General features: G+C 48.4%; 1 protein-coding gene across 1 annotated transcript in view; it reads left to right on the top strand.

Moving 5' to 3' along the window:
- SLC7A1 (solute carrier family 7 member 1) overlaps positions 1–27,083 on the top strand; it is a 78,516-nt gene extending 51,433 nt beyond the window's left edge. The window contains exons 3-13 of the mRNA XM_028105717.2: positions 885–1,258; positions 4,283–4,441; positions 6,426–6,600; positions 12,338–12,459; positions 13,102–13,324; positions 14,328–14,467; positions 17,142–17,244; positions 18,990–19,207; positions 19,476–19,642; positions 20,329–20,437; positions 22,027–27,083. Of these exons, the coding sequence (XP_027961518.1) occupies positions 889–1,258; positions 4,283–4,441; positions 6,426–6,600; positions 12,338–12,459; positions 13,102–13,324; positions 14,328–14,467; positions 17,142–17,244; positions 18,990–19,207; positions 19,476–19,642; positions 20,329–20,437; positions 22,027–22,130 (1,890 nt within the window). The 5' untranslated portion in view covers positions 885–888 and the 3' untranslated portion in view covers positions 22,131–27,083. The remainder of the gene's footprint in view (positions 1–884; positions 1,259–4,282; positions 4,442–6,425; positions 6,601–12,337; positions 12,460–13,101; positions 13,325–14,327; positions 14,468–17,141; positions 17,245–18,989; positions 19,208–19,475; positions 19,643–20,328; positions 20,438–22,026) is intronic.
- The last annotated feature ends 216 nt before the right edge of the window (positions 27,084–27,299 follow it).

The raw sequence follows: 27,299 nt of genomic DNA, 5'->3' as shown, positions 1-27,299 counted from the left end.
ACCTCTGTTCCATGTCTTTGAGTATGGGCGCTGGCATCCTGGCCCCCTCAGGATGAGCTGCCCAGGCAGGATTGGCCTGTTGATTGGCGGACAGTGAGTGGAATGCTGGCCTGGGGTGTGGTCCGTGGTGTGCGCTCACCCTGGGGCCCACGCTCGGCTTGCTCCGGGTGATGTGGGTTGGCTGACCGAAGCTATTGGTGAACAGGAGCCCTCTCGTGATTCGTGCTCAGAGGTGGATCCTCTAGCGCATTACACTAACATTTTAGTCCAGAAGAAAAGGGCTTCCTGGAGTAGTAACAGTTACCAAAAACCCTGACTTATAATAATTCAGCATTTTTTCTGCTCTGGGCCTAACTCTGTGTTAACGTAAAAGCGGAAGCCGCTTGGTTCTTGCCCTCAGGGGGATCCCAGAAAGGTCTAAAAAAGCATTGCCATTGCTATTTAAGGCCTCTGGGTTTTAATAATTAAAATATGGTTGGGTTTGCCTTCCATAACATTATACTTGGAATAGCATCTTGTTTTTTTCTGGGGAATTGCATGATTATCGTGAGCAAGAACAATGTCATTAATTTGTATTTCTCATACCGTGTAATTCCTGCCCATAGGAGGCTCTCCCTTAAGAGCTACAATAAATGTGGAAGCTCAGAGACCTCAAAGTCAAGGCCGCTGGGGGTATTGGCCTCCCGGGCAGTTCTGTCTATGCTGGTTAGGCCTGAGACGGGTGGAAATCATAGGCGGATGTTCTGACAACCAGTTGTGGAATTCTGAGATTTAAACTATTTTAGCTGTCAATGACAGTAAAGGACATGGTGGCTGTCTGTGTTGCGATAAGAGGGTTAATGGGATGAAAGGCAATAATAAACACTTTCGTTCTTTTTCTCTAGCACAATGGGGTGCAAAGTTCTGCTCAACATCGGGCATCAGATGCTGCGAAGGAAGGTCGTGGACTGCAGCCGGGAGGAGAGCCGGCTGTCTCGCTGCTTGAACACTTTTGACCTGGTGGCACTGGGGGTGGGCAGCACGCTGGGTGCTGGCGTGTATGTCCTGGCTGGAGCTGTGGCCCGTGAGGACGCGGGCCCCGCCATTGTCATCTCCTTCCTGATCGCAGCGCTGGCCTCGGTGCTGGCTGGCCTCTGCTACGGCGAGTTTGGCGCTCGGGTCCCCAAGACGGGCTCGGCCTACCTCTACAGCTACGTCACGGTCGGGGAGCTCTGGGCCTTCATCACTGGTTGGAACTTAATCCTCTCCTACATCATTGGTATGTCCCAGGAGGCCTGGAGCCTGCCCCCCTTCCCCTCTGCTCTTCTCACCTCCAAACCGCTCTCCTTTGCTCCCCGAGTGGACTGAGTCTAGCTCCTCCCTAGGATTGGCCTCCTCCCTTGACTAAGTATGGTACACGTTCCCTTTCCCTTATTAGGAAAGGCATGGGCTGCCTCGGGGGTATTGCTGCTCCTCCTGGTCTGTGGACCAGGGTCTGTGCCCCTGTTTTGAATGATAGGTGCAGTGGACTGTTAGTGGGGATGAGCCAGGCCAACGAGGAGGTCAGTCCTGTGAACACAAGAGACATAGATTCAGTGGGATGTTCTTACTACTTAAGAGGAGTGTAGTCCCTTTCAGTATTTTTGATTACTGATTACTAGGGTAAACATAGCACTTGATACAGAAAAATTTGGGACATATGCAAAAGTGCAATGCAGAAAGTAGACATTGCCCAATCTGACAATCCAGAGAAATTGTTATTCATTCACTCATTCTTTCAACAGATATTTATTGAGCCCCTCCTCTGTGCCAGATATTATGCTAGATAGTAGGAACACAATGGGAGAAGAAGACAATCTCTGTTCATAAGAGTTTAGGGATCTAACTATTGTTAATATTTTTGTCAACTTAAACGTATATTTTTTGTCCAGTATGTCTCTTTATTTATAAAACAATATATAGTAAACATTTTTCATGGTATTAATGGTTTTTCAATAGTAATATTCCAAATGATTGCATATCATTATATAGTTTTATATACATAGCATACTTTTTTGGATGTTCTTGTGGGGTATTTAGATTGTTTCCAGTTGTGTTATTATTGTTGCAAACAGTTTAATGTCATTTAATGTCTTTGCGCATAGCCGTGATTTTTTTCATTTAAAATAGTCTAAGAAGCAGAATGTGTAGTCAGTGGGCCTGCGTATTTTTAAGGTCCGTGTTGCCTGTGATCCTCCAGATGGCCACGGGCTCCCTTTCTCACATACTTGCTGACCCTGGGCACCGGCATTAAAAACAAACAACCAACAAACAAAAACACTCAAATTATACAAATTATAGTCTTCTTAGTTTGGTAGTTGAGAAGGTATTGTTTCTTTTGATGTTATTTGTATTTTGGTTACAACCGAGGTTGAAAACATCAACTTAAAAGAGACAAACACCTGAATATAAAATAACCAAAGGATATGAATGGCCAATTCCTAAAGTAGAAATATAAATAGCCACTAATTCCATTTATATTTCAGCAAGCTTTTTGTAACATTGTCAAAATACAGTAAGATGTGGTAAGCGGGTCGCAGTGCGCTCCTGTGTACCCCATACTGAGAATGACATAGGGGACTGTGTGCAGCCTGCTGGGATGCAGGCCCCCGGGGCCATGGGGGCACCTGCTGCCGCTTGCCCAGGCCAGCTGGCGGCGGGCTCCCGCCAAGCTCTCTGAGCAGCACCTTCTTTCCTGGAGCCTGTGGTACCTAATGACTGCCAGCATAGCTTATGCTTCTCTAAGTTCGAAAATAAAATTCATAATAATGTTTTTTTTTTTTTCTTTTCAGTACAACAGTAAAACTTATAACCACAAATGCTCATTCATGCAAGCTCAAGTCTCTGAGCGGGAATGTAGCTGTTGTTACATGGGCTGTTATGTTCCCAGAGGATTTGCCTGGGCATAAAACAAAACCTGAGCAGGAATCACCCTCTGCTTCCAGACCAACAAATGAAAGCTTCTTTGCCAGAATGCTGTTTGCTTGTGTGACTGACTCGTGCATGTGTTACTGTGGGGGATTCTCAGCCTTAGATTTTGGGGAAGGGCAGTTTTTCTCAGCGAACATGAGTTTTGTTAAAGCTAGGTTTCAAAGATGAGGAGTGAGGGAGACCAGGAAGGAAGGCCAGGCAGCCCCATTCACCTTCACGGTGGGCTTCAGAGCATGATCAGAAGTGAGCCGGCTTCTTTCGGGGAAGGGAGGAGGCCATTTTCCTCCCCTGGGCTGTGGCCTTGATGGACAGAATTCATAATAGCCTGGATGCTGAGGATGAAGAAACATGGCTAAATTTTTGAGTTGTTGGACAAATACTTGGTATGAGACCCACTAGCAAGACTGAATCTCTGTAGTTCCTCTGGCCATATTGTGTGGATGATCCAGACCACAGTCACCAGCAAGGCCCCCTTTGAAAGTAAAGGAAAATGCTATATGTGAATATTGGAATTTTAGTAACATTTCCTTGAAAAGCAGTGACTTTATTCAGGTTAAAAGAGAGAGCATGCAGTCAACAGTTGTTGGCATTTGGGGTGCTGTGTTTGTTTGTGATCCTCATGGCAGGGGGTATGGTATGGAGAGGAGAAGAGCTGGGCTGTCTGTGGTCAGGCACTTGGGGACCTGGTGTGAGCCCAGGTTTCGGCTCAGAATAGCAGAGGTGGCTGGCGCTGGCTCTGGGGTGACCAGGTGACTGTTGCTGATGGGAGGGTCAGCACGTGTGGATGTCCTTGGTCCCCTCTTGCTGGGAGAACAGCATTCCCGGGTGGGTGGGGACCCTCAGCTTTGCTGTCAGGAGGGTCTTGGAAGAGAAGCTTCCGGAGCCAGACATCTCAAGCTGCCCACCACAACCCATGAGTGGATCATGAAATCAACTTCATGGTTTGCCACCAGTATTTCTTTAATAATGAAATAAAATAGGTAGAGTTGAATAAATACCACCAGCGTGCTTCTCACATGGTAAGGTTAATAGCACTGGTTTGTGAACTGTTTATTATTCAGTTGTATACTTGGAACACGGTACCCACGCCCATATTGGGTTGTGATGGAAAGTGTTTCTCTCCAGGCCCGTGAAGACTCCCCAGCCTTGTCACTCCACTGCAGGCACTAATTGAGCCTCACTTCTGAGCTAGCACAGACCGGGGTCCGGCTGTCACCGCCAAGTCCCAGTGCATCATCCGGGACCCCTGCATGGAGGCTGCAAAGTTGAGCCCGATGACAAATACTGTTCACTGTTTTCTTTCAATTTCCTCTGGTGCGTCTTTTCATGGCAGGTACTTCAAGTGTAGCGAGAGCCTGGAGTGCGACGTTTGACGAGCTGATTGGCAAACCCATCGGGGAGTTCTCGCGGACGCACATGGCTCTGAATGCCCCTGGAGTGCTGGCCGAAAACCCAGACATATTTGCTGTGATCATCATTCTCATCTTAACAGGTAAAGCCACACAGTGGGACACGTCCAGTTGGAGTGAGGGGCCTGAGGTGCCGGGCAGGTTCCCATTGGGCCTGTTTCTAACTTTCCTCATTCTCCTTTCCCCTCCTTTTGTTTCTTTCTGTAACGAATGCAGACATCTTGTTGGTAACGGCTTCTTGTACACACAGGGTGGGCCCGTTGAATAGCTATCAAAGCTGCGTGTCATTTAATTTAAAAAGAGTCTCTGGTGTTTGTACAGCTGTTTGTAGAGTGGGATTTTGTTAGTACGGCAGGCTTTTTGTACAAGTGACCCAGGAATACAAATTCCCTTGACTCAGTGGAGGAGCATTTGGAAGGGAAAATGGCATTCTTCAGCAGGGTACATAGAGGGGAACAGGTGAGTCTGGCGCACCAGTGTGTGCCTTGGGTGCTGGAAAAGTCTTGGATGGTTTTGCACCTAACAGCCATCAGAACGCCCATTAAAAATGTTTTACAGGACACCTGGTTGGCTCAGTCGGTTGAGTGTCTGCCTTCGGCTCAGATCATGGTCCCAGGGTCCTGGGATCGAGTCCTGCGTTAGGCTCCCTGCTCACTGGGGAGCCTGCTTCTCCCTCTCCACTCCTCCTGCTTGTGCTTTCTCTCTCTCTCTGACAAATAAATGAATAAAATCTTTAAAAAAAATGTTTCATGACAGAGTCACGGGTACAGAATTTTAAAATTCCAGATAGGGCTTGAGCACGGCTGAGGGCAGCTTCTTCTTAGTGACGTTTATCTGTGTCCCGGCCTCTAGGATGGGAGTTTTGTTCCATGTGACACTTAACTGTCTAAGCATTAAGCTGAATGCAGATAAATGCCCCTTTGAGATTAGAAGATCTTGGATGGGTTTTAAAAACACCATGCCTTATTTTACGCACCATGTAATTGAAATCATCTTGCACAGGCCAGTCTCAGCAGTATTTCTGGTCCAGCTGGCTGGAACATGTATCGGAAATTAAGTTTGCACTGGGGAGATTTTCATAAACATGAGAGGGAGGGACGCCAGAGAGAAACAGAGCACAGCACGAGGAGGTGTTCCCTGCGATTAATTGCTCACTTCCCTTCTAGCACCTTCATTTCAGAATTGAATCTATTGTGAAATGCATTTTTTATTTTAAGTGTGTAAAAGGTGCACCTGGCAGGGCAGCAGTCTCAGATCATTAAGTGACCACCTGTTACCTGGACACCTTTCCATGTCTCTTTTCTTCCCCAACCAGGAGTTTAGTCATAGAAGTCCCCACATGGCATGTTTACCCCCAGGTGATCATGTGGCCTAAGCCTCAGAGACAGTGTTGTCATGTGGTTTCTGTGTGTTTTCATCACTGGGTCTTTGTAATTTTTTTATGTGAGTTTATGATCTATAACTTGTCTAGCTTAGACATTGTTTTACGTGTGCTGAGTCCGATGACAAACCTCATGGTTCGTGGTTCCGTAATCACAGAAAGTTGTCATTGCTCATACTGCTAACATTGCAGGGTGAATCTGAATAATTTTCTCATCTGAAAAACCCTCATTCTACCAACAAAGTGAGCCAAATGTCTCCTCCTTGGAGAAAAAAAAAAAATCCCACTGCCCCCTCAGGGGAGTCCCAGGAAAGTATGTTAGTGAGGGGAGGGGGTGACTGGGAGGGGCTTGCACTCCAGGGTGGTGGGCTGTGCTGTTCCCCATCGCTGCAGTCCTTTGGTGCCCCCTGGCTGGCATCCTCAACTCCAGAGGGGGCCTGCAGGGCCAACTTTGATAGCTTTGTGAACCACTCCGTGGACTTTGGTTATTTTGATCCCTGCCTCTAGAAAGATGATTAGTTCAGCCCCATTCCCAGAGGCTCACAAAAATCTTAGGAGGTTTGGTGCCGCTTTGAGTCTTCTTAAGTCACCCTCTCGTCCCATCCCTGTCCGTGTCCCAGGAAGAACTCGCCTGGCACAGGGCTCACACCATCAGGCAAAATTTTCTTGCTTGTGCACTTTTTCAGGACTTTTAACTCTCGGTGTGAAAGAGTCGGCCATGGTCAACAAAATATTCACTTGTGTCAACGTTCTGGTCTTGGGCTTCATAATGGTGTCAGGATTTGTGAAAGGATCGATTAAAAACTGGCAGCTCACAGAGGAGGATTTCCAGAACACATCCAGTCATCGCTGCTTAAACAAGTGAGTTGTTTCTTCTTTCTCTTGGCATGTGACAGTTGATTCGTATTTGGTATTTAACAACATACACATATATTAGGGGTATGTATTTGGCTAGAATCCTACATGCCTTTTTAAAAAATGTAATTTGAATTTGAATTAATTTTTTTGTGCAGTAAAATAGCCGAGGGTGTTTTTTTGGTTTGAAATTTGTGTCAAGTTTCATTTCCCTGAACTCGACAGTATATTGTCTGGTAAAGGAAGGTATTCAGGAAAACAAAATCTTCATTCTAATTCTAAAACTGTATGTAGTTGAAGATCGTTGTCAGACTCACTAATCTATTTTCCTCGTATTCTATTTCATGACCAACCTCTGAATTTTGTATTCAGAAAAGATTTTCTCTGCAAAATCATGGTGCTGTCACTTGATTATGAAATGCCTTCCTGTTAATAACATAGATGGAAGAAGAAATACGTGGGACTTTTATCACAGGCTTTTATCAAAGGTTTTCAGAATTACTGAAGTATCAAAATATGATTATATTAGTCTTTCTCCCACCCTCGATTTGGGGTGCATCAGCCCCGAAAACCAGTGGCCCCATCTCCTTATAGTCTCTGACTCAAGACACCCAGGATTGGAGGCAGGTGACACGCCAGCTCTTGGACCTGTGCTTTTTTAGGACCCTCAGTGATGCCTCATCAACAAGCTCTGATTATCTAGAAATCAAAAGCCAAGCAATTAGAATGTATCTTGTGGATCTCTTTTGGTCAGATTTTTCAGGTGAGTGTTAGGGTCCTAGGATGGAGAATGGGGGGTGAGATTTTGTCTATGATTCTGTTGTATTTACGACCAAAGCTTACATAGCTCTGATAAGGAGACCCTCCTAAAATGCAGTGGCTTTAAAATGATGTCTCAGGTCCTGACATGAGTGGACCAGGTTGACTAGCCAGCGTGGCTGCACCCAGGCTTTCGGGGGATCTACCAGATTGTTCCGTCCTACCCTAGGATGTGGTCCTCCTCTGCATGGTCAGAGCTGGGCTCTCCCAGAGGGAAAGAGGGTATGGAAGAGAGTGTGCCCAGTGCTTTCAAGGGCAGATCCAGAAGACACATGTCCCTTCTGCCAACATTCCACTGGTGAGAATCCAGTAGGTTACCACATCTAGCTGCAAGGGAGACTGAGAAACGAGGTCGTCCCACACTGGGGATCCAAGTGGTTACATGTGAACTTGGTCTCTGGTTAAGGCCCAGCCATATCTTACAGTGGTCTGGTCACTGGACAAGCATCAGTGTGTGACTAGTTCACTACAACACAAGCAGGAAAACTATTGAATTGAATGCATGAAATATTATGTGGTTAACAGTTCAAATAAAAAGAGCCTTCTTTTTGGAGACTAAACTATTACAGAGAAATGAGAATTTTTTATTCTCTTTTTTTAAGTAAGTTCTATGCCCAACTCACAACCCCAAGATCAAGAGTCGCATGTTCTACTGACTGAGCCAGCCAGGCACCCCTGAGAAATGAGGATTTTTAATGTAATGTTCCTAAGCTTTACTGAGTCATATTTATGCCAGATTCATTGGTGCTCATTATCTCAGGGTAGAGTAAAACCAGTTCAAACTAAGCTTGGGAGTAACAGTAGATTTTGAAAACTTGGGGAGATTCTCTTGATGGTGGCTGTTTACAGGTCAGGAATTAAGTTTAGGTGGTGTGTCTTGTTTCCTGGTGGTCAATGGAGATTGAATTTTATTGTTTTTATGAAGAGTGTCAGCCGATGGTCTTTACTGTCTTGGGTTGCCCTCCCACTTTGGGTCCTGGTTATGAGGACTGTGCTGTCTCCAGCCCCCGGAGCACTGCCTCTGAGGTAGAGAGGGCTGCAGGTCTGGGGCATGGCTTGCTCTTTTATTTTATCAAAACCTAGAAACTGCTTTCTTCCCTTTTTTTCCAGCCGTAGATTTGTATTTTCGACCATGGCCATGTAGTCTTGCATGAAATTGCTTGTCTCTCTGAAATAATAGATCATTTCCCAACCAAACCACGCAGCATGAAGAGCTTGAGCCTGCAGTTGATGGCAGTTCTCACCACACTGGGTTGTGATTTTATGATCCGGTCTCCATGACTGGCTGTAAACGCCCCAGTGAACCTGGAGTCTGTCTGTGTCTTGGTCTGGAAAAGCGATGTTACCTGGCAGTCTGGCCGGTTCCCTGCGGTCTTCGTCTCTTGCTAACTCTGGCTTTCTGACCCAGAGTCCCGTGGACGGGGAACACGTGTAGTAAGTGTAAAGCTACGTTGTGACATGGAAACCTGCCAGGAAGGTTTTGTTGCATGGTTTCTCGTCAGGTAGGATGGAAACCCGAAAATAACATTGGCTTCCACAAGATAAATGTTAGTTCTCTTATGTCAACATCTGCCGGTGGTCGGTCTGACGCATTGCTTTGGTGGGCCAGGAATCTAGTTCTTCCATCTGATGGCTTTGTCCATCACCCACATTCCCAACGTCACTCCAGGGTCCAGGATGGCTCCCAGCAGCAGGAAGGAAATGAGAAAAAGAGAAGAGCAGCCTCCCTCTCCACTTCATTCCCCTGATGTTTCTCAGGAGATGTATGTACTGTGTCTACTTAAATCAAGGGACTACACCTTGTAGCCGGAGAGTCTGAGAAACATACCGTCTTTATTTTAGCGTTCCCACATCTGGCTAAAATAACTAAGTTTTATTACCGTGTAGAGGAAGGGAGTATGGCTTTTGGGGACAACTGGCAGTGTATGTCAGGGTGGCAGATGGAAGTTACAAGAGCAGAGTCTTGGTGCTGGATGCTTTCCACTGATGCAGTGGGAAAAGACCACGCAGGGGAGAGGACACCACCCTCACCACCGTGGATGCTCCCTGTCAAGTCCTCACCCTGGGCTCGGGGAGGTGGTGACCACAAGACAGCTTTTCCTTCCTTCCTCCCTCTGCCAGCTACCCTCTTTTATTAACTCCTGGGTAACCAGCTGAGTGGCATGCAGAAGAGCTGTTCAGCCTGGCTATGGGGGAAGGGGCACCGAGCTAAGGTCTGGCTTCAGCCTGCTCTGTCGCCACGTGATGTTTGCCAGGTGGGGTCACGGCAGCCCCTGAGAGCCTGCCTCCCTATTTCTTGGTGTGTCAGTGGCTAGATGCCAACTGGGCACAACCATCACATCCAGGTAACAGGCCAATGACTGATTTACATAGAGAGCCTTTACAAAACATTTCTAAATGTGTTGGTTTGAGGCCATATAGAATAGGTTCTATGACTGTTTCATAGTGAGGCACTGCCCCTGAGAGCAGAATACCCAAGTTAAACGTCAAATTTAATTTTTTGAGTAGATAATATTTTCTCACGGTTCATTTATCATGGTGTTATAAAAAGGTTTACACTGAGAATTTTTGTTTCCATTTCATTCTCCCACCGCCCCCCATGGGTAATCATTTTTATTATTTCTGTGTGTGTAAGCTTCCAGCTTTTATTTGTATAAACACAAGCAATTACAAGTATATATATTTATTTTGTATATTATGTATATAACTTATATACATAATTTATGTGTATAGTCCTGTCTCTTCTTACATAAAAAGTAACATTCTCTCTCCACTCTTCTGCACCTTGCATGTTTCCCTTACTAGCATATTCCACAGGGCTTTTCCTACTGGTATCTTGTCCTTTGTTGCAGTACAGGTGTCCCGGCACCCATGGAGCGATGGTGACCCAGCTGGAGGAGCACCCACAGTTGATTATCACAGTCGGTGGCTCCCCTTCCATCTGATTCCTTACCCCATTACGGTCGTGAGGAGCAGGGAAGGATGGCCTTGTTTTGTTCTAGCTCTCCATAGTTCCGTGCTTTTATTGTTATTCCTGCTTCACCTGGCTGTGTGATGGAGGCGTGCTCCAGCCTTCGTCCTCTCCTGCAAGGCCTGCCTCTTTCTGGGGTTTAACGTATGTAACGTCAGTCCTGACACTCATTTATTCTTCGCGGCTCTTCCATAGCCCTTGTTGTTAGAGGGCTTGTGGAAGCAGGTAGGCACCTGGAGGCCTTCTACACCTATCTGTCATGGCAGGGCCAGGGGAGCTGGGCCCAACTCAGGGTCTTGGCGAAGACCTTTCCATGTTCTAATTGTGGTCAGAAGTTGAAACGATCTGCCGGGAGCCACTCTGAAGGCATCTTGATTATGAGTCCCCGTTTCCCTCATCCCCCTCTCTTGAGCTATTTGACTGTCAACTGTTTTGTTGTACTTTGGCCTAAAACTTTTTATAATAGGAGTCAGTTCATCAGGGCGTCTGTGTTCTTTGTGATTTATGGATGCGGTGGGCACATCCTGTGCCTTGCTGACTTACTTGTCCTGGGCCGCCATTTTTGTACTTGGATTGTGGGTAACTTGCTCTTTGAGTCTGGCAACAGTTTTTCCTACATCTCTCACTTGTGTGTTTCTTGGGGTTTTCCCCATGTTGCTACTTACTGAACTGCATTGAATCCCAGATTGAGGACCTCCTTCATGCTCTGACTTCCAGATTCTGAAACCAAGGATCCTCTAGAAATCAGTACAAGGCTCAGTCCTCATTAAGAAATAATTGGGACCAAAGTGGCTCTCTGTTTTATTAGTCAGTTGATAAATCCCTCTGAAAGCAAATTGGGCCAATGAGTTGCTAACCCAATTAACATCTGTTTATAGGACTAAAATATTATATATGGCTCTTCCTAGGAAGTCAAGTGGTTTGGGGCAGGTTACCCTGCAGAGCTGGGGAGTTGTCAGCCTGTTGAGTTAGGAGGGGCGATGGAGAGGTGGTGACCATCCTCTGGAAACTTGTGACAGAAAGCCTGGCGGCCAGCAAAAGGAATGGCTGGTAAGGGAGGAGCCAAGCTGTCCTTCTGGACCTGGAGTTCAGCTCTTTTTCAGGTGGTGGCAGAGGACCAGGCTGGATGCAGCTTAAAATCACTTCACGTTGGGCAGGGCCTGGAGTAGCCATCCAGAATGCGAGTGGTGGCTGGCCGCAGGCTGTGTGTGGTTGTTCTAGGCCTGGACATGCTGTTTAGAGTCACAGGTTCCACTTTGTTGGAGCTATTTCCTGAACCTTAAAGGATTTCTGGGGTTGACAACATGTGTTCGTCTGTGTATTCATTACTTCGGCAAATATGGCCTGAGCCCCACCCCACCCATGTGCCCGAGCCATGCTGGGCACTGGTCCCCACTCATATAGGCATCCCTGTTTGCCATGTGCATGTGAGTGCTAAGGAAATGCTTTTGTTGACTAGAACCATTCACTTTCCTTAACCTCAGTATCTCTGAAAATGCTTGAGACTTGAGTTACTGGTAAATATGGGAGACTTTTTGCATTGTGCCCCTGGGGTGGGGACCATGCACCCATTTGGCAGTTCTGTGTCCTAAAGTGTATGTTCTTTGTTTGACAGTCCTGGGGGAGAGGCCTCACTTGTTAGCTTCTTCCCTCTTTCCTGTTGGACACCCTGTCCCATAGTCCCTCCCCTTCTCCCCGAAGCCAGTATTCAGGGGTGCTTCTGGAAAGGGCTCAGTGAGTGTCCTTGTGGCTCTGGGCCATGCAGAGCAGGGAGGCCTGTGGCCTGCGGGGTCTGGTGACAGCTACCTTGGGGATCATTTACTAGGCCTTTGGAGCGCCCCAGTCCAGCAGTGGCCAGGGGCCTGGAGGTGGGGAGCCACACACGACTGTTTGGAGCAGCTTCTCTTCAGGACCGTGAAGTGGGTGTTATGCTCTTTGGCTCTTTTTTTCTAGTGACACAAAACAAGGGACACTTGGTGCTGGTGGATTCATGCCCTTTGGATTCTCTGGTGTCCTGTCGGGGGCAGCGACCTGCTTCTATGCCTTTGTGGGCTTTGACTGCATCGCCACCACAGGTATGGCGCCCGCCAGCCGAGTGGGGCCCGGGCTGTGGGCCGTCCTCTCCCGTCGGACTGGCTGGGCTAATTTTACCCACGGCCTGCTCTTTTCCTTCCTGTGAGCATGTGCTGCCTGCCGCTCTTTCACACATGGGTAACGTGTCGATTTGTAGTTTCCTGCTAATCTTTTCCCCCCTTTATCACTTCCCCAAGTGGCCATGCCTGACAGGAAAGTCTGCATCACGAACGTGACTAACTAACCATTGTGCTGCTGGGACGGGATAATAACAGCGTCGCTGCAGCCCGATTTCATATCTGGGCGTCATCCGGGAGGAATGAGGCCATTAAAAATACCGTTATCCGGGTGATTGAATAGGCTGGGCTCAGTCGGGCCTCCTGAATTTTCTCTGCCAAAGGGAACAAGGCTTTTCCTTGGCTGAACCAGGGCGTAAAGGCCGAGAACACCATCCCTGGGCGTTACGGGTCCTCCGGCCCGTGTGTGGAGGGCCGTCTGTGGTTCCCAGGAGCCTGACGACCCTGGTTCCCGTAGGGCCAAGCACGTCAGGGGCATCATTTGTGGGTGGCATGGGCATCTTGTGGGTTCGTGGGGATGCCCCTCACTGTCTTGCCCCCCAGGGCCTGACTCCGTGCTGTTTCTAGGTGAAGAAGTCAAGAACCCTCAGAAGGCGATCCCCGTGGGGATTGTTGCGTCCCTCCTGATTTGCTTCATCGCTTACTTTGGGGTGTCTGCCGCCCTCACGCTCATGATGCCATACTTCTGCCTGGACAAGGACAGCCCCCTGCCTGACGCCTTCAAGCATGTGGGCTGGGAAGGTGCCAAGTACGCGGTGGCCGTCGGCTCCCTCTGCGCTCTTTCTACCAGGTGAGGCCTCTGAAGCTCTTGGGAGGGTAAGCTGTAGTAGGGCCACATGAGGCCTGACACACAGGAGAGCCGCTCATCTCACTCTTTTCCCCTGAAATAGAACCAGCACCCCAACCCTGATGATATAGCTTCTCCTCTTGTTGTTAGCTCATCCCATGAGTTGTTATTGATATTTTCATCCTGAAGCCTCTGAGGCCCACTTTCTGACATCTGCTCAGCAAGGGTCTGGCTTGCTGTCCCCAACCTTGGCCCCTGCACCAGGCCACCTCTTTGAACACTGTATTTTGGCCCTTTTTTGGCCATAAAACAGAGGCTACCTTGAAAAAGGGAGTAAATGCCTTTTTTTAAAAAAAAGATTTATTTGAGAGAGCGAGAGAAAGAGAGCACAAGCCAGGATGCGGGGGGAGGGCAGGGGGAAAGGGAGAAGCAGACTCCCCACTGAGCAGGGAGCCTGATGTGAGGCTTGATCCCAGGACCTTGGGATCATGACCTGAGGTGAAGGCAGATGCTTAACCGAATGAGCCACCCAGGCGCCCGGGATTAAGTGCCTTTGAGTAAGAAACATTTTGCCCCCGATGTTTGCCATTAGCCTGTACATACAGGAAATATTTGCTAAACATTGATTTACCACAGAGAAATCCTCATGAGCCCAGTGATGCTTTTATTTTCTGTTTGATTTAGCTAGAAATACTGTGGGAATAAATACAAAATTTCCCTTTCATAAAAATTATGACTAGATCCCATGCATGTGTCTGTTAGGTTATGCCATTCTTTCACTGAGTACATACTCAACAGTAAGTGCTTTTTCGGGGGTTGATGCATTGAATTTTGGCTTCCAGTCATGGGCTTCACCTAGTTTGGAGGGTGGCAGTTCTCGGCGAGAAGTTCAGGGCTCCCTCTCGGTGGTATGCAGTATGGTATACCACATAATGGTCACATTATGGTGCCTTTCTTTCCGATGGGCTAGTGTTACAAATGCATTTTGCCTTTTCCTCCCATCTAGTCTTTTAGGTTCCATGTTTCCCATGCCTCGAGTTATCTATGCCATGGCTGAAGATGGACTGCTATTTAAATTTTTGGCCAAAATCAACGATAGGACCAAAACACCAATAATCGCCACATTGACCTCAGGTGCCATTGCTGGTAAGAACTGAAACTAATCCCACATGCCAGTATTTTAATAGTTGAGTTACTAGTCCCTAGGGAAAAATACCTTGAATTGTGTTGGAACACACACTGAGAAGTGTGAGAAGTGAGAAGTTGGAACTGGTCTTTCTAACTTTTGGGTTTCACCCTTGGAACCTGGTTTCTTGCAAGGTAACCACCCTTTTGACTAAAGGCGGAGGCCAGTTTTACAGAGGATGTGATGGAATTCTCAAAAATTTTTGAATCCTTTTATTATGATTACCCTCTCATTGGATGGAGCTTGGAACACACACTGTCCCTTCAGAGCCATTTGTATTTCCCCTTTTCTGAATGTTCCTGAGTGGACTTTGGTGGAATGACGTTTTCTTGCATGGTAACAAGCCAAGAGACTTTTTGTTAGTACTGGAAATTCATTGTCCGTGTCTCTTAGCCTGTAGATTCTCAGGGGAATGAGAATCCCTTAGGATCAGTGTTTTATGAAACATGAGACTACCTGTTCTCCAGGAGACATTGGAGGTGTTGCTGGGGAGGCCAATCGCTGTAAGTTTATAAATAATGGCAGGCTCAGAGGGGATTTATCTTATCAAGTATCAGGTTCCCCACCAAGAGGACAGTTTTGACAGCCAAAATCGGTACACAAAGAACCCTTGGAGCTATGTGATATTCCAGGGGCCCCTGATTAAGAAAAGGGGAACATTGAAGGAAACTGATGTGCATACACATATGCTATTGGTTTTCTATATTTTCTCCTTTAATAATTGCCCCTCCTAGCCCCAAGAGACAGGCATTATCCAGCCCATTGTACAGAGAGGCGAAGTGAGGATGTACACCCACACCCAGGAGATCTGGCTCTCGGTTCCTGGTTTGTTTTTATGCCAAAGTGGCTGGCTCTTTCCAGGGTCTTTTTGGGATATTAGGACATGTGATACCAGTTCAATCTGCACCACAGGGACCAGTCAAAGAGCCATTGGTAAGACATTTGACCATTTTAAGTGAATGAATTGTTGTTAGAGTAGTATCTGTGCCCTTAGCAAAGTGTGCTTAGTGTTGTGGGTTAATGTTATATAATGAAAGAAAGCTAGTTTTTCATTATTTAACTAATTTGTTGTGTAACTGTGCATTCTTGACCGTGATCTCAGTGGTCAGGTTAAGGGACACCATATGTCAGAATATGACCGATATATTTAAGAGATTAAGGAATGGGAAATAGTAAATGTTCTTTCAGTATTTACATGTAATTTGATCATATTAAAGACTTGCCTCTAATTCCCTTCCTGTGCTGATCAAGGGAGCTCAAACTATAATCTTTAAAGTGACTGTAAAGTACATGCATTCACCAAACCAGGGATTTACTCTTTCCTTTTGTTAGAGAGCAAAAGTGCTCTCTAAATAAGTATTTGGTTTTCTGAAATCACCCCACATGGAGAAAGTTTGGCTTGAGTTTCTGTGTGAGTGGGAATGTAGGCATCTGTGGCATGCACAGTTGGATACTATTCTAATTATCCAGAAGGCCCCACATTGCTCTTTGATCCTGTTATTTACCCTCAATTGAAATTTGTTTTAGTTGGAGTTAATCTATAGGGGCTTGAGAAATATTTGTGGAAAAGTAATGGTTTTGTGCTTCTATTTTAACTTGTGTTGATGGCACGTGAGGTGAAAATATCCCAAAGTAGATCTATCCAAGTTATTTTTTAAATGGGAAACTTGACATGTGTACCCATATAAATAGAGATATATACTCTCACAAAAATTACAAAAGATTTTCAAATAAGCATGCATGTTGCATATTTTTTTTTAGTGGGGTCATGGTAAAGGTACTGATACTGTTTGGAAATAACAGTGCTTTCCATGCTCAGCTGCGTGGGTTAGGAGCCCCCGTGAGTCCTCCCAGAGCCCTGGACTTGACCTCATCCACCTGCTCATCACTGTTGCCTCCTGATGCCTATTTTGGTGATACACTCAGGGAAGCCAGAGACTATCTGGTCTGCCCTGTTTGATGGTGTATATTTTTGATGGTCTACACTGACCGGCATACTCTCAATGAGTGCCAGATGGATGATGAATGTGTGGGTAGATGATGGATGAATGGATGGATGGATGGATGGATGGATGGTTGGATGGCCAAATAGATGGATAGGTGATGGGTGATGGATGGACAGAGGATGGATTGATGGATGGATGGATGGATGATGGGTGGATGGTGTGTGGGTAGATGGAGAGATACACCTAACTATGTATGAGTCTGCATGGTGCAGAGAAAGACAAGCTGGACTCAGAGCCACAAGAACCTAGTTGAGATCCTGACTTTTCCACTTCCTAGCTGTGTGACCTTAGATAAGTCTCTCAACATGTCTGACTTCAGTTTCTCAATCTGTAGTGTAGGGATAGCTTGCAAAGTTGCCATGAGGATCAATAAAGGTCATATTGATGAAAGTGCTCTCTATATAAATGTTAATTATTATTACTGTCTGCTGAGGATCGTGTATGTGATTTAATCCTGAGCGTTTCTTCCCTTTAAGCAATGTCACAGTGTCTTTCCATGGAAAGGGCTGGGGTGAGGAAGCAAGAAAAAGCCGCTCCCCCTGTTTGCCTTGGATCACGGGTGGGTGGTGGTTCTGGCTATCCATGATAGTGGACCATCCTTGGATCCTGATGCTTGTCTCCTCCCTAGCTGTGATGGCCTTTCTCTTTGACCTGAAGGACTTGGTGGACCTCATGTCGATTGGCACTCTCCTGGCTTACTCTTTGGTGGCTGCCTGTGTGTTGGTCTTACGGTATGTATGGCTCTTCTGGGTTCCATGATAGAAATGGAGATGCACCCTGTTAGCCTTTTAAAGGTTCAAGTTAATGATTTATATGGTGTAAATTTTAGGTTGTTGATAGTTAGTTCCTTTGGGAACTGCCCTGGAGAGGGTGGGATTTGGTGGTTCAGAGCCTAGTCACAGAGAACATCATTGAAAAGAGGGGGCTCACCTCTCACTATCACGTGCCCTCATTTTTCTGGCGGGATGTTAGGAGGAGAGAGACCGGTTCTCAGCCCACCTGTTGAAGGCTTAGGGTAATGATTTCAGTTTGGTCCACGTTCTTAGGTTGGAGGGGACTAGGGAATAGTCCTGGTGGGAACTGGGAGAATTCCAGTTGTGTGAACCTTAGGGCAGTGTGGTGCTTCTGCAGCAGCACTGCACTCTACCCCGGGAGGACTCAGTCCCAGTATGTGGCGTGGAGTGGCCAACATGGATGTTACGTAAGACTTCCCAGGCTCTGGCGGTTTTAGCCTCGTGGAGACCAGGCTAGCCGTAAGAAAGCAGCTCGGGGCCTAGGCTTGGCGTCCTGGTGTTCTTGGCTGCCCCAGTGCCCCCCTCCCCAAGCATGCCCCTGGGCTCCAATTTTCCTTTGCTCTGGAAGGACAGGGCTCTGCTTCCTCACTACCAGGAAAGGCTCAAGGGAGCATCTATCATGAGAATATGGAGTCATGGAGCCTCAGTGGTGGTCACCCAGGAAGAGCCTTGTTACTTCTTTCCGGGTATTTATACTGGCAAGGTCATTTATTTCATTTGTTCCATTTCGAGTGTGCTTAGCACCTACTCTGTGTAACACTTGGGTTGAACCTCAGTAGTGGCTGTGCAGCATCGGCTAAAACTAGTTTGCTAGTTCTGTGACCACTTAGGTGGTCACAGGAGGGCTCGACACTGGAATCTTTTCTGGGGTTCCCCTCACATTCATAATTGACCAAACGGTGTTAACATAAATGAATCAGTAAAAAAAAAAAATGGTTAAATATCTTTATGCTCACTCTTAGATTATATGCAAAATAATTCAGAAAGCACTCTGTTTTTGGTAGCTGGTAGAAAAGATTGGAGCTCTGTTCATTTTGGGTGGGAAGATAAGGAGCCCCGTTTAAAATGAATGCTTTACTTGCAGGAAGCTTATGTCTTGGAAATCATGGCACAGGCGCTCAGTCCTTTAGCCAGCTCTGTAAAGTTATTTATTCTAAGGCATTTAGAGTTTTAAAATAAATTGATCCAATTAAGTCTCACAAACAGAATTTCTCAAATCTGTCAGCCTGCAGACATATTTCTCTGGCTCTCGGCGCCAAACGGGGTCCTAATGTTACTGTTCTCTATTTCTGCTTGTACTCTTAGCTCCCTTCAGCCGTGGTTTTGTTGGAAGTGGCCTAATACTGTAAGCAGCCAAGGGGCAGTACTACTTCTCAGAGCAGGAGAAGCCATCTTAGGACATTTCTCTGGGCTTGTTCATGGGGAAGGTCAAGTTGCCTCAAATGAGAGTCCCCAGGGAGGTTGTTGCCCAGAAGCAGGAGCAGAAAGAAGGCGAGGACTCAGTTCTCCTCCTCTGTATCTACTTTGCCAGAGAATGCATCAGTCTGACCATCTTCTTCCCATTTTTATGCCTTGTGTCCTGGGCAACTTACTTTGAAAGCTTACTAAGAACTTGAGTTAGTACGGGTCCTTTTGCCTAATGAAAGCACATGATGATGGTCATACAATACATTTCTTTACAGGTATCAGCCAGAGCAACCTAACATGGTATACCAGATGGCCAGAACTACCGACGAGCTCGATCAAGTGGACCAGAATGAACTGGTGAGCACCAGTGATTCCCAGACAGGCTTTTTACCAGAAGCAGAACGGTTTTCTTTGAAAACCGTCCTCTCACCCAAAAATATGGAGCCTTCCAAATTCTCCGGGCTAATTGTGAACATTTCAACTAGCGTCATAGGTAAGAGCCTGCCCTTCCCTGCAAGGTGTTTGGGGGTCCTGCTTGTTGGTGTTGCAGGGTTTCTTGTCAAGGGTGGTGGAGGCAAATGCTTTAAGGGATAAACACCTGTCTTGCTACTGGACTGTGATGTCAATTATTCTGCCCTTATGGTAGTTGATGGCTGCAGAAACGGAGGCTCCCTCTCCATGGGTTTGGGGAAAACTGAGGATATCTGTGGGGATTTGAAAAAAAATTGAATTGCACCCCTCTCTCCCTCCCTCCTCCTTAGCAATTCTTATCATCACCTTCTGCATTGTGGCCGTGCTCGGAAATGGGGCTCTGACAAAAGGGGAGTTGTGGGCAATCTTTATGCTCGCCGGATCTGTCCTTCTCTGCTCCCTGGTCACAATCATCATCTGGAGGCAGCCTGAGAGCAAGACCAAGCTTTCATTTAAGGTGAGCAGCTCTGCCTGCAGGGAACCTCCTGGTAGGTTCCTGTGGTAGGCGCCACAGACCCCGGCACTCCTGCACCCTGTGTGGGCCCTGCCAGGCCGGGTTGTCTGGAGGGGAGCGGCTTGCCGGCCAGCCTCAGGGACCGTGAGACGCAGACAGTGCCTGCTGAGGGGGGACCTGACCCTGGAAGAAGGCACCCCTCCCTGCCCCGGCTCTCAGGTGTCCCGGCGCAGCTCACTGTAGGGGCAGCTCATGCATGTCCGCCTAGCATACGTGTCCGGCACATCGCCTTACCAAGCCTTGGAGGTGATTGAGGCGTGTGCATTTTAGGTTCACAAGTAATGAAGCAGTTCACTGTTGGAGATAAAGGGGAAGTCCCTCTTCTAGCCCCTTCTTTAACAGGAAAATAGCAAGAGGGGAAAATTAGAGTAGAGCTCACTTTGGCACTTGGTAGCTTAGAACCAAACTCCCACCTATTAGGGTTTGCCCGCGTGGGTGTGCGGCTGTGTGTATGTATGTGTATGTATGTATGTGCACTGACTTTCTCCTCCCTGTATAAATGGCGCAGTCCATCTGAACCTCAGGGGTGGGGGCTTTTCCTAGTTCATTTTTGCTAAATGACTCAAAGGCGCCGTCCCCTCACGCTCCACCCCCTGCAGACTTGACACCGCCACCCACCGTCTTTGCAGGTACCCTTCCTGCCGCTACTTCCCGTCCTGAGCATCTTTGTGAACGTCTATCTCATGATGCAGCTGGACCGAGGCACGTGGGTCCGCTTTGCAGTGTGGATGCTGATAGGTACGTGAAGTCATGGGTTTCACTGTGACGGCGTCTCTTGGAGGCCCCCCGAACCCAGTCCCCGAGCCTGTGCCATACAGCTCATTTGTCTTTCCTGCAATTTGGCTGGATGCCTAGCCTCTCTTGTTTCCAGTCTCAAAACGTAATGAAAACACATGTAGGTCCGCGGTTTTCTCTCAATAAGGAGCTCCTAGTAGATCGTGGGTCCTCCCCTCCCTTTAAGATACTTTTCATTTTAATAGCTCTTGCCTGAACTAGTTATGTCATTGCTAGAGTTGAAGGTAATGAGAGCGAGGCGATGAGTCTGCTGTTGACCAAGCACCAGTTCATCTCCCCCCACAGGGGAAAGCCTGGGCTGTGCCTCCCTAGCCCAGCCAGCACCTGCCCACTGGCCCATGTGGGAGGTTAGTGGGTCACCGTTTGGGTGCTGGTCCTTTTGTAGGCTGCCCATGGCCCGCCCCCTCCCTGGGTATCCAACCCCAAGAATTGTAGGAAATGGACTCGGGCTCCTTCCTCAGTGCTGATGACCAGGGAGCGGGCCTTGCCCCTCACCCCTCAGTGTCACTGACAAGAGCTGTAACCCCAGGACTGTGTTTCTGCCGAAGCCCTCAGCCCTGGGTCACCATACTTGGGGGCAGATAGCTGCCGCCTCGAGATCCTTCTCTGTAGGCCCCACATTGTCTGCAAAGTGTGGCCTGAGGCTGGTTCGACAGACATCCCCTGCAGAGCCTTTCTGTGAGAGAGTTGGCTCAGGGTGTGCAGTGGTGTATGATCAGTATACATTCCTCCAGACCTGGTGGCTTATTCCCTGGTGGAGGTGGACAACACCTGCTTCTAAGCATCCCAGATGTGAGCTCCTGGGCTCCAAGCCATTAGCTTATTTCCAGAGCTTTTTGTGGCTGAGCCCTTCCTTTGAGGCCTGCTCTCCTTGTGTCTCTGGCACAAGGGTGGCCTCAGGGCCACGTGGGCTGTAGTCCTTGAGTGGCGCAGATGGTTCGAAGCTCAGTTCTCTGGGCCCCACCACAGACCCTTGAAGTCCCGGACACTGGAACGGACTGAACTCCTGTGTTATACACACTTGCAGGCAACTTGAATGCCGCCTCCCGTCTGACAGTCACATATGTAGAGAAAACAGAGACGGTGGGGACTCCGGAGGCCTTGCGAATAGCCTGGGGAGCCGTGGTGCCCATTGGAAATCCCACCCTGGCAGGGAACAGGACGACCCCACCAGTGGCCATGGGGCACCAACCAGGTGGCCAATGGATGAAGCTGCAGGAGCAGCACCTCTCCCGGGGTCCCCAGCCTGGCTGCTCAGTGTGTAGCTCGGGAACCGGCCCGGTGGGAGGCTCTCCAGAAGGGAGTGTGCCTGCACCGCATCTCGAAGAGGCGAGATGGCCACTTCTGCTGATTGTAGTTGAAGAGTCATGTCGTTTCTCCAGATACTTTGGGAAGTTGGCCCACGAGGGCTGCTTGCGCTGGGTTCAGGCCTGGGACAGGCAGCATGGAGAGGCTTTCCTGGGAGCCGCGTGATGGACCCAGGCCTGCTCTGCCTACTGTGTTCACATGTGCTCTCTGCTCTTGGCCTACAGGCTTCATCATCTACTTTGGCTATGGTTTGTGGCACAGCGAGGAGGCGTCCCTGGCCGCCGACCAAGCAAGGACTCCTGATGGCAATTTGGACCATTGCAAGTGACACGCAGCCCAGCCCCCAGAGGTGGCAGCAGCCCTGAGGGATGCCCACAGAGGTCCTGGGAGCACCTCATTCTCTCCACCAGTGCATCAGGACCCACCCACATCTACAAAGCCCCCATGCAGCAGAAGGTGCAGCTACTTGAAATGCAGCCTCAGCCCACAACCTGTGTGTCCTGCCTAGACTCGCTCTGCGGCAGGTGCACAGGGGCCCGTCACCTCGGACAGCTCCCTGGCGGGGGGCCACTTGGCTGCAGCTGGCCACTGTGGCTCCTAACATCCCTCTGAACACAGAAAGCAGCCCCCGTCCCCGCCAGCTCCATGCCCATGCTGCTGTGTCCTCAGGCAGAATGGAGGTCACTGTTTCTTGTCACCTTGGGGAATCCGGGCCTCCCTCCCCGGGGACCATGCTGGTATTGAAAATGTGTACACTCCAGACTCTCAGTAGCCATCTCCCCACTTGGCCCCAAAGGCTGACTGTAGAGGCAAGGGGAGTACTCCAAAACATATGTCCCAGAGCCAAAGGACAGCAGTTTACTTTAAAAAGGAAGAGCAAGACTGGTTTCCTTCTCCCACTCCTGTTCTCTGGGTTGCTTCCCGAAGAGGTCGTGAGGACTGTGAGCTCTCCCCTCCTTCCCCTTCCAGGCAGGGGTTCGCTCTGACATCGGACAGAACCGCGCATACCCCAGCGGCAGTACTGAGGGCAGGCGTTTCCGTCACTGACAGGGAAGAAGGGAGCGCCACTGTGGGAACAAGGCAGGAGGGCCACCTCCACCCCTCACACCTGAGCGCGGGGACCTGACCTCCCTCAGCCACACTCTCTCTTTCCAGGCCTGGGCCGGTTCTGGCTGCTTCTGGTATCTCGCACCAGTGGCTGTGTGCCCTGAGTAACTGGAGCATGGCACTGCATTCATGTGAGACTGGCCTTAGATTAGCAGAGCTTTAGAACACTGTTTTCTAGGGTCTTTGCCAATCACTAAATCCTGCCCTCTGATGCTTGCGGGTCAGCGTCTTGAGTCTTTTAAGGTTCTCAAGGCAGGTGTCTGCTCATTTTGAGGTGACAGTGCCAGTCCCCCAGCTGCTTCTGGCCTCTGACATGATCTGTTTGGCCCCCCTCTTAGATAGAACCAAACTGAGTCCTCCTGTTAGCATCTGTGAATCACTCCAAATTAAGTTGGCGCTTAGGGTTAACTTGGAAAATGGCCAAATATTTGCTCGGTGTGTTGTTGAGAGCATGGGGTCCACACATGAGAATTTGAGGTCATATTGCTGTCCCTATCATGTATGTGTTGTCCAAACGTTGTGGGTTTGTGTCTGGGTTCGTAACCCGGCCCTGGACCTCTTGCCTCCATAACTCGGAGAGCCTGCTTGGGTGCCCGCATGCAGCGTGCACGCTCCCTCCCTCCCGGGCCCTGCAGCACCCCGCACTCACACCGGCTCTGCAGAGAGGAGCCCGAGGAAACAAGAACGCTGATGCAGTCTTCCTTCTGATGAGAGTGTATCTTGGGAGACGGAAGGGCCCTGCATGGATGGGAGGGGAGGGAGGAAGACACCCCAGAAAATGTAAATGCTGCTTTTGAAGCTCAGACTCCCATTTCATCCCCCTCCAGCCTTTGACACAAATCTGGTAGAAAGAAGCCTGGTAAATTGACGGCACTTGTCTGATCTCCCTCAGTAGGTTCAGAGAGAATTGCAAGAATTCGTGGAACCGCCGAACGGCAGGGTCGGTCAGTGGAGGGCTGGTGGGCAAGTGACCCAAGGGCTTGGCCTCTGCCACAGGCCCTGATCACCTGCCTGGAGGCTTTATTCTAAATATCATTTGTGAATGTTACAGAGGGAGGAACATAAGAGCTCAAAACATGGGTTTCCAAAGAAAGGTATTTAAATTTATGTAGATTGGTGCTGTACAATATTTTGATAAATATTAACTTATTTTGTTGGGGTTTTGGTTGTCTGCTGTGTTCTTAGGGTTTGTTAGGTATTTGTTTGCTTGATTTGTCTGTTATTTTCCCACATAGGCAAAGAGAACTTGAGGGAAAGAGAGTGTCCGACAAAAGTGTAGGGGAGAGAGAATTTTTTTTTACTTTAATTTCTTTTTCTGGCTGAAATAGCTGTGCAAGACAGCATGCAACAGACTGTGTATACAGCTGACATTTCAGCTGGCAACATGTATCCTACCAGCTGACAAGGTGTGTTTCCCTGAGACCATCCCGTGGAATGAGAAGCTCCTGGCGCGTGAGGGTCCTCACCCCGAAGTGGGAGGTGCCTCCGGAAGGCTCACCAGCTCAGGAGTGAGAAGCCCCTGCCCCCTCCCCTGTCAGGGGGAGGGCCCCCCACTTAGAAAAGGACACCTGAAGGTGCCACAGAGAAATCGTTCCCATGGTCCCTGTGCTTTTATTGAGATTAACTTTTGTGCAGTTGCCAGGGGTTTTTCTCTTCTGTTTACGAGGATGGTGATGTAAGGAACGGTGTTGATAGGCTTTTTCTTATCCCATCCTTCATTCCTTCCCCAGAAATACACACATACACACATGCATATACACACAGGCAAGAAATAACCACCAGAAGTGCCCAACAATTGGCCTCCCAAACCCCCAAGCAAGAATATGATTCTCGGTTTCGTGGCTTGGCCAGTATTTTCCTAAATCATCAGAAATTCCACACTTCTAGAGACATGCCCTTTGGAAATACTGTGTCTGCTTTTATCTGTGGCCCAGCCCCAAATACCCACATTGGAAAGACCCATTTGTGTCAAGTAAGCACTCCTTCCTGCCTCCCGTATCCCCCCCCCGCCCTTTATGTTTTTTTGACCCCGTAAAGACTCACAAAGAGGCTAGCAGCGGAGCCCCAGGACCTCTGCTGAAGAGTGAGGGGTGTTCGGGGTCTCCAGGGAAGTAGTCAGGCCCCATGGGCCAGTGAGGCTGAGCCTGCTTCCAGGAGGGGACCTTGGGCAGGAGATTGGAGCTCTGCACACCCGTCACCCCACCCCACTGGCTCACACCCCTTCCGCCCAACTTGGGGCCCGATTTGTTTTTCCAAACCAATAGGAGTGGATAGGGCCATCTTTCCTAGGGTGTTTTGGAAAGACTCTAAATCGATACTGTTGTCAGAATCCCCCCTCCCTGCAGCTCCCCTACTTGTGGTTTTGTTCCACTGAGTCATCTCTATCAAGAGATCAGCCTTCTGGTCCCGTGTGCTGGTGCCGTGGTTGGGCTATCACAGGCCTCCCGCCTGCCCTGTGTGCACTCTGGGGGCTTCCCCCACCCCTGGCTCCTGAGGCTCTGGCACACCCCCTTCTGCACTTTGGGCGCAGCCTGTGTGTGCACCCGGTTGAGACCCCTGGTTCTTGCTTGTTGGGCTTTGTGGATGGCAGCGGGCATGAACTGGGTTATACGCTGTCCTCCTGCCACTGAGCAGGTGTTCCGAGCTGAGTGAGTTTCTGTAGTCTGCGTAGGATGGCCTCTAGCCTGACACCAGACACAGCCTTGAGTACAGGGTCAGAGGCTGGGTTCCTTGGGTGAGTGTGGACATGCCTTAGAAAGGCCCGCCAGCCAGGATGTAGGCGGGCTCACCGGCATTCCGGGGGCATCACCGGGGGAGGGTACCTGCTGGTGCTGTGCCAGGGCCGTCTTCTCCGCGTGTCTCCCTTTCACACTTCTCATAAAAGCTGAGCTTTCTGTCAGCACCCGAGAGCCATCACCACAAAGACGGGAGTGAGGCCTCTTGGCGCCAGGCCCCATCACCAATGTGTTCTAGCGTGGATGGGCGCGTTTGCGGCACGTCCACACTCTGCCGGCCATAGGTGTGCGATGCTTGTGTGCTTGTGTGTGGAATTGTTAGAGTTCCCAGCAGGTGGAACTAAATATATGTTATGTGTGGTGGTTATGTATAATTTAAGATATATGTTTGACATCATAATGAGAGTATTGTATGTAAGGCTCCTCAGGGAGAATGAGATCTACATTTTGTCAGACTCTTACGGACTTTTTTGGTAATGAAATGCTTTATTGATTCAGTGGTGCAAGAAGCTGCACTCCATATTTCATCATCATAGTTATGATGCCTGATGGGTTTTTATGGCCAAAAAAAAAGTCAACTGACTTTGATATTCGTCACTATAACCCAGAGTCTTTTTGTGCCCATTGCTTCATTGAGTGGCAGTGCTCTTTCAAGAGGGACGCGGACCGGCCAAGGGTTATCAAGGAACCCCCCCGGATGACCCTGTAAGTGTGTTGAACTGCCGGCTGAAAACCCCCGCCATGAGATAAAGACCTTGGCGGTGAAGTCCAACAAATTGATCTTCTCAGGGTTATGAGCAGGGTCGGGAAGCGGGGCTAGGAAGATGCGCTTTGACTTTGTTAATTTATTAACAAGGTATATGATTTTGTGTTTCTCGATGACAAACTTTTTTAAGTTTGGGACTTATTTTCGATTTGAGAAATTGTAATATATATTTAAAGTAAGTTTCCCGCTTAAGTTGTGCCTTTCAGCATCAATGGGTCTAAGAAGCACAGAGGGTGATGATCCCAATGAGGGCTGGTTTATTATCAAACCTGCATAGCTGTGGTTTCTCCAGCAAACTTTTTCTTCTACTGAACATGGAGCCATTATTAAAAGAATTGTGTTTATTATGTAAATTGTATAATATTTTTTTGCTTGTTTGATGTTCTATTTTTCTAATAGTTTTCTTATAGTTTCTTATAATTGTGATACTAGATTTAGATTCTGATGCCCACTGCAAACCAGGCTGTCTCTGCTGGCCCCTCCTGTTTTTATCTGAAGGACAAGCATAGATGTCCATCGCCTTCAAAAAATGTGAAACTCTGCTATGTATCCCATTTTTGCTGACAACACTGTATGTTGACAACTTCCTACTATATGTTGTAAAATCAAATTATTTTGTGGTACATTATCTCATGCTTCCGCAAACTCTAATAAATTCTTTCTATGGCTTCAGCATGCAGAGTGTGATCTCAAGAATTGCAGCAGCTCTCGGCGGGGTCCCCAAGCTTTGGCAGTGCCCCACAGAGAGTTCCAGATCCCGCCCTTTGCTCCTTCAGTATTCTCCTGTTTCCCCACAGCCGGATCTTGTAATGTCTCATTTTCCTTCAGCCATTTGGTGCAAATGCTCATTCCAAGGACTAGCACCTCAACCAGGGGATCCCCCCAGACC

The sequence above is a fragment of the Eumetopias jubatus genome, unplaced genomic scaffold (genome assembly GCF_037043125.1).
Source record: "Eumetopias jubatus isolate StellerSeaLion01/CBP00866 unplaced genomic scaffold, mEumJub1_p1.0 scaffold_3, whole genome shotgun sequence".
Lineage (NCBI taxonomy): Eukaryota > Metazoa > Chordata > Mammalia > Carnivora > Otariidae > Eumetopias > Eumetopias jubatus.
Note: the sequence above shows the minus strand (reverse complement) of the source record. Positions and strands in the feature narration are given on the sequence as shown.